At 44.9% G+C, this 7,038-nt stretch overlaps 1 protein-coding gene across 7 annotated transcripts in view; it reads left to right on the top strand.

The window, feature by feature from the left end:
- The window catches only part of RERE (arginine-glutamic acid dipeptide repeats), a 164,905-nt gene extending 161,467 nt beyond the window's left edge, over positions 1-3,438 (top strand). For all 7 annotated transcript variants that reach the window (XM_085079931.1, XM_085079926.1, XM_085079930.1 and 4 more), the window contains one exon: positions 497-3,438. In XM_085079931.1, the coding sequence (XP_084936057.1) occupies positions 497-530 (34 nt within the window). In that variant the 3' untranslated portion in view covers positions 531-3,438. The remainder of the gene's footprint in view (positions 1-496) is intronic.
- The last annotated feature ends 3,600 nt before the right edge of the window (positions 3,439-7,038 follow it).

Raw genomic sequence — 7,038 nt, forward strand, 5'->3', positions numbered from 1 at the left:
GTGGGAAGCAAGGTCCACATTGCTGGCATGAGATGAGAGTAGCTGATACTGCAAAATCCCCTCTGATTGGGGTTTTTATTGGGATACTTGCTGCAATTTCTGATTTTGCGTCTCTTGAGAGCAGTGGAGGGTGGGCAAAGCTTTATGGAGGAGAACAGGGAAATTCAGTAAATCCTAAGGAATGACTGAGGGCAGTAGGAAGTTGAAGTATGTGAATAGCAGGGAGGAATCATGGAGCTGTTTGTCCCTGGGATGCTCTGTGGTGGTGACACTGGAGAGGTTCTCTGGGCTGCCTGTGACACCAGCGTGGTTCCAGTGTGGCAGGGAGTGTCACATGTCACCTGCAGAGCTGGCCCTGCTCCCTGCTGGGACAGTGGCAGTGCCAGGGCAGAGCTCACAGCCTGTTCCCTGCAGAGGTGAGCAGGAAGGCAGAGCTGCCTCTGAAGTGTCTGACACCTCCTTTGTTGTGTTAAAATGAGTTTTCTTTCTCTTGCAGTCGACTGAAAAAAGAAGGCGACAAACAGTTGTAATAAATTATTTATTTGTAACGCTGGCTATGGAAACCCCAGTCCTTGGGAAGGAGTGGAACATTTTTACATACAAGAAGAGCTACAAAAGGAAAAGAATATCTTATAAAGATTTCTTTATATATTTAAAACAGAAGCAACCACCCAACAAGTAGAGACTTATCAGCATAGTGTTCATTTGTAGAGAAGATTTTTCAAGACTGGTGTGGGTCTCCCTGCATGAAAACATATTCAGAAGCCTATTGGAAATACAGGACTGTGTGGAATATTCAGAGAACTTCCTGCAATCTTGTTTTTTTTTTTTTTTTTCTTCTTTTCTTTTCTTACTAGTTTGTTTTCAGTAGGTGCTAGAATCAGGTTCACAACACAAGTCACTGTGCGTGAAGGGACACTCAATGCATCTATAGGTAATTAAAAAAAAAAACAAGGATTGCAAGTAGGTGACATAACAAGCTCTGAATCCAAGTGCTATAATAATAAAAAAATCTACTTTTATTTTAATACATTGTAGGAAATCTTCATAATTTTAAAGAGAGCTCAGTTCTGCAGCATGGCTTTTTAAGTCTGTAAATAACTTTTTTTGGGTAGAGGGGAGAAACAAAACAAAACAAACTCCAGAAACGTTTATCTTGATTTTCAGTAACATCACAAATTGTGAATTCCTACCTGGTATTGACAGAATACAGAGTTGATTTTTTAATAAAAAATATATATATAATTATCCCTTTAATTAAAGGGAACGATGGGTATCAATAATTTCAAATGGGTAAAAGCTTGAAATTTGGTTTGATATCAACAATAAGCATTAAAGGGATTTGCAGGGATAATGTTGCAAATGACTGTTTCTGTTCTTGGTTTTGGTTGGTTTGGTTGTTTGGGGGTTTTTTGTTGGTGTTCCATCTCTGTGTTCTGCAGCTGATTTTGTTGAGTTGGGTTTCTCAGCAGCACAGATGTCCCTTGGACTCGCTGACCCTTTTGCTGCCACCTTCCACAGTTCATTTTCAGTGTGGCCATAAACCACTTCTTTCCTGTCACCTTTTGAAAGTTAATCTAACTACATTGGGTTTAGACTTTGGGCAGAAAGTTCGGAGAAATAATCTGTTCTAAAAAATCTCTTTTTCAGGATGTTCCATGGCTCAGACTAGTGCAGCCAGAATTTTGTATGCACGTGCATACTTTTGGAGGATGTGCTTTTTCTGCCTCCTGTTTGATAAGTTCTTAAGAAAAGTGGACTTGGCAACTCAGTGTTCTTAAAGTTGTGTTGCAAAGACCAGTCTGTTTTTCTCTTTGACTGTTTTGAGTTTTGGTTTTTATAAGCAAAAGCTGTTTTAACTGCCACCAGTGTTGTGTATCTCAGGAACTGACTGCTCTGGGATGGATCCACGGACAGCAACATGCACTGCCTCCCAACACCACAGTCCCTGCAGGAGAACTCCTGCTGGCTGATTCCCACGAGGATGGGGAGGAGAGGAATACACAGTGAGCATTATTGGAGACAGCTCTGCTTACCAGGCTGATTTTTTAAAGTTTTTTTTCCCAGTTTTGCCTCGGGTTTTCTTAGCTGGAGCAGAGGGTGATGCGACCAATGGACATCTGAACACGCTGGTCATTGTTTCCTGCTGGTGCACAGCTTCCCCCATTCTCTCTCTCCACTCACGAGTGCTCTCTGCTGTTGTAGCCTGTTCAGTGTGATGGTTGTGTCCTTGGACTGTCCTGAGCCACGTCTGATAAAGTTGTAGTTCATCAGCCGCAGGCAAAATGCTCATCCACCTCCTGCTGCTCAGTGCAGGGTCAGCCCAGAGCTGCTGTCAGACTATTCACCTGCTAAAATAAGTGTTCTAGGCCCATTAGGGTGAGAGTAGAGGGGAGAGCAGGGGATTTTTCAGCTCCATTGCACATTTTTCAGTGCTGCAGTGGTGTTCAGTCAGTCCAGCTGCTGTGTTTAACTCTGGGTGAAGCGTTGGGAGCAGCAGGTTGGGTTTCTGAGCTGGGCAGACCAGGAGGTCAGTCCAGAACGGAGGGAGGTGAAGTCCTTGTGTGTGGCTGTTGGCAGTGATGGGGTGGAAAGGTTTCCTGATGGGAACAAATTTGATTTTTGCTTACAGCTGGGCAGCCAGGAGGATTGGTTTGCTCAGCACAGAGTGCCTCAGTTTGCTTTAAAGGTCTCATTAGGCACATTGCAGTTCAATCTCTCCCCTCATTTTTTTTTTTTACCATGTGGAATTGGGGAGTTTGGGGGAGTTCAGCCACTTCAGCTATTTCTTCTGACCCTTCTCTTGCTGTTTTTTAGCCATAGTTCTCAAGAGCTTATTTCCTCCAGTGGTCCTCTCTCTGTATTCCTTATTATTTCAGCTGAAGTTGCAGTCTGTTCGAAAGCTGTTCATTGATACATTGTTGGTTTTTTTTGTTCCCAGAAGAGCATTTTAATAATTTATAGGAGTTATTTTGTTCGCATCATTCAGCAAATAATCACTGAAATTCTCATTTTAGCCCAATGATTAACTACAACTTTACCTGCAGTGGCTTTTGAAGCCATCTCAGTGTTCGATGCCCTGTTAAAAAACAACCCAGACCTTTTGATTTTCTTTCAAGAAATCTCTCTTAGTTTTCCTCTGTTCCAAAAGTTTATTTTTAAATTTTTGCTTTAGTGTTTTTGAAACGTCTCTCTTGTTCTATGTCGTCATGGTTGAGCTTGTTTCACTGCACCGTTCAAGCAGAGTGTACATTCTGACTGCTACATTTATATATATCTTGAAGCTTAATGTATATATGAGTAGTTTGCCATGGGATAACACAGTGTAAACAGAGTAGAAACCCAGAAATCGTGACTTCTGTGTTCTCTCCATTTGAGTATTTTGTAATTTTTTTGAAATATTTGTGGACATAAATAAAACCAAGCTACACTACAGCAGCCAGGTTTTGCCTGCAAGTGCAATGTGTCTCTTGATTGTTGTTAGTGGAAGTTACTTTCACCTGGGATAATGTGGGATGCTAGCATGGCCTCCTTGTCTGGTTCAAACCTGTCTTTTCTTGGCTTTATTTTTTCCTTCTTTGAGATAATTTTGTGTTTAATACATAGCAGACAAACACCAACATCATGTCCAAGTTCTGTGTCTTAAGGCACATTACTGCTCTACTGCTTCATTTTCAGTATAATGGACTATATATACCCCAGCAGCTGAATTTTTGGGAATTGTTTTTCCTGAGAGATGTCATTTTGTGCCTGAAGAATCATGTTGAACCCAGCTGATACAGAGCTGGCAAGAGATGCCTTCCAAAGAGGGAGATGCACAGTAACTCATTGTCTGTTCACTGTCTTCTGAAAAGCTAAAATTTGCCTTTGAATTCCACCAAGTTCCATGTTTGTGTGCACTGTGACTGCAGGGTGTGACTGGTGAGTGTTCAGTACCCAGAGTTTGGGATAATCAGCAGCTCCAGAGCTCGGGGAAATGTTGGGATGGCACAGAGCTGTGCTGAATGAATGTTTGCTCAGAAGGGAGGTGGGATTTGCATCTGGTTCTGGTTCTGCTTGTGGTTTTGCTGTGTGATTTTCCAGGAGTAGCTGCTTTGCCTGCAGCTCAGGGTACTGAACTGGTGCTGTGAGCACAGAGAGTGTCCTGGTTTGGAGTTGCTGGGGCAGACAGAGCTCTCCGTGACAAATGGCATGAGAGCTGCTCTGTTTGTACCCTGTGGCATTTCCTGGGGGGAAGGTCAGCTCTTGTCTGCTGCAAATAGCTCCTGAAAGTGCTTTCTCTGAGCCTGGCTTGAACGTGGGCTGTTTATTTTGACATTTCTTTTTTAATTCCTTGTGCTTAATGCAGAACTTGATTGGGCTCAGGCTGCCCTTTCTTGCTTAACACGTTCCAGGTTTCCAGGCTTAAAATGATGAATTCCACAGGGAGCAGGCTGAAGAGGACTTTTCCTGCTGGATAAATTGAACATTGCAGTTCTTGGATTGAGCTGGTTGTGTTTCTGTGTTAATAGGGTTGTGCCATGGCCAGGTGAGAGCTAGCAGCCATCAGCGTGGCTCTGTCACAGTTCCTGTGACACTGTGTCAGCTCCAGCAGCACCGATGGGATTTGATCCTTCCTGGTCATGGATCACCTTTGGAATGCCATGGAATGGGTTGGGTTGGGTTGGCAGGAACTTCAGCCACCATCTCATTGCAGCCCCACCGTGGGAGGAGAAGCTGCTGTTCCCACCTGGGCTGGCTGAGGGGTTTAATTAGGTAATGAGGAGCAGCTGGTTAACGAGGTTAACGAGGATCACCTGGGTGTCGTTAGGCATTTTGGGAGGAGAGCAGGAGAAGGCAGGAGCTGTGAGCATTCCAGTGCCTCTCGGGAGGAGGAGAAGCCAGGAGAGGAGGGGAAGGTAAGTGTTCTGAGGGGTTCCAAGGCTGGGAAAGGTGGAAAGGTGGGCAAGGCAGGTGTTGGGTGAGGAGGAAAGGTCACTCTGGTGGTGTTTGGTGGGAGATTTTGGCACTTTTGGAGCCCCAAAGCTGCTCGGGGGTGCTGAGGGGAGGGCGTGGTCACACCTGAGGGAGGAGCAGCACCTGAGGGATTCCAGAAGGTTCCAGAATGTTCTGTGATGACCTCAGGTAGAGCTTTTTCCTTGCAGTGCTGGGGAAAGGTGACTGCAGGGATCTGGGTGGATTTGGGAGCAGCCACAGAGAACCTTGGGGCTCTCTGTCCCTCAGTGCTCCTCCATCCCACCTTCCCGGGGTGTCCCTGTGTCCCTCAGCTCCCCAGCCCAGCCCCTCACCAGGGCCTTTTCCTGCTCTGTCCATGTTGGGGCTCAGGTGCTGCTCCTGCACGGAAATTTTGGGTGTTTTCCTCCCCTGGGTGGCTCAGGAGTTCATTGTAAAAGATGTGCAAAGATTGAAATTACTGGTCCTGTTGCCTGTTGTGCTACTCTGGGTGACTTTGTTGTGTCTTTCCAATTTCTGCATCCTGCTGCAATTCCATTGCACCATTTGTTAGCTCTCTCAATATTTGTCCAGTGTCCTTACCTGTGGCAATGTCAGCAGCAAGGAACATTCTCTGCAGAGGTGCTGCTTGTGAAAAATCTGTCTCCCTGTGGCTGCCAGGCTGAATCTCTGCACCAGGGAATGTGTTTGGGAGAGAAATTGTGGGGTGAATTGATGGACTGGCCTTGGAAAGCTTGGTGTGATGTCAGTGAAGTTGTATTTCACTTTGCCTGGGGTCTTGGTTCTGCTGGAATTTGACTATTAGTCAAATGTGGAGGATGGAAATGTCTCTGGCATTGCAGCTGGTTGGAATGAACCCTAATTACAAAGTCTGGGCAGTTACAAGGAATCTGCTATTGCCTTGGTAAGGCTGAATGTGTACTTTCAAAATACCCTTGGTGTGTTGTCCTTCCTGTAAGCTGGATTGTTTTAGTGTCATCCAGCAGTCACTTTATCCTTCTCTCTAGTCCATTCCTTCACAGCTTAATGCTTTTTATAGAGTGACAAACACAGTGTACATCAGTAGCAGTGCTTTAAGGAGTGCAGGAGGACACTCAGCAGCACAGGAGTGAAGGAACACCAGCCTGTGTCCCTCAAAGCTCCAGTGCCTGTAACACTGGGTTTGTCACAGAGTGTGTGACAATTCATGGAATTCCAGGTTTAACAGAGGGAATGTGATGGTCAGTGTTTCCTTTATGAAATACATGAATTCCCTGGGTTCTGTTACTGTTTGGTGCACACAAAACTCAGCACTCTGGGCTGGAAAAACAGGTTTCCAGACCAGCTGTTTGCAGTTTCTCCCTGGTGTGATGTCACTACTCTGCTTTGACATTCCCTCGCTGCAGACTGTGATTCCAGACTACAGCATTCAGGAGAATTGTAGAAACATTTTCTCCCTTCTTTTACTATGTTATTTAAAGCCAAGCTTCTTGGCTTCACTGATTTCTTCTGGAGACACTACCTGGGGCCAGAAACTGTTGGGAGGTGTTGTGACAGAAATGCCTTCATCTAAATGTAAATGTTGCTGCCCTGCCTCGGGCTGCCTTTGAGAGGCTTTTTCTGTGGGAAGCAGCTACAAAGTAATGGTCCCAATCAATTTATTCATGTCAATAAAAGGTCTTTTATATGCTTATTTGAAATGTATTGTTCTGGGCTGGTAGGACTACGTTTGTTTTTTAAGCAGGTGTGTCAGATGGAGTGAGAAATAGGGAGCATAAAGGGGAAGGAAAAGAAATTGTGTAAATCTGGTTACAGCTGGGGTGGTTAGTGCAAAGGGAGAGAATGAAGGTGTTTTAATAGTGGGACATGAGGAGATAGGACAGAACTGCTGTACATCCTGGACAAAGTCAGCCTGACATTCTCTAATCACCCCTCCTGTCTGCTGGAAAGGGAAAGCAGGTAAGGAGTCACCAAAATGCAAAATACAACTTTTTAAACGTATTTCATATTCTGCATCAAAGTGTGAATTCTGTATGTGCATCTCCTGCCAGCATCACCCACGGGTGGTGCTTTCCACGCCTGTATTTAATTTCCTTTTGACTCGGG

The sequence above is a fragment of the Lichenostomus cassidix genome, chromosome 21 (assembly GCF_008360975.1).
Source record: "Lichenostomus cassidix isolate B80296 chromosome 21, HeHo_3.0, whole genome shotgun sequence".
Lineage (NCBI taxonomy): Eukaryota > Metazoa > Chordata > Aves > Passeriformes > Meliphagidae > Lichenostomus > Lichenostomus cassidix.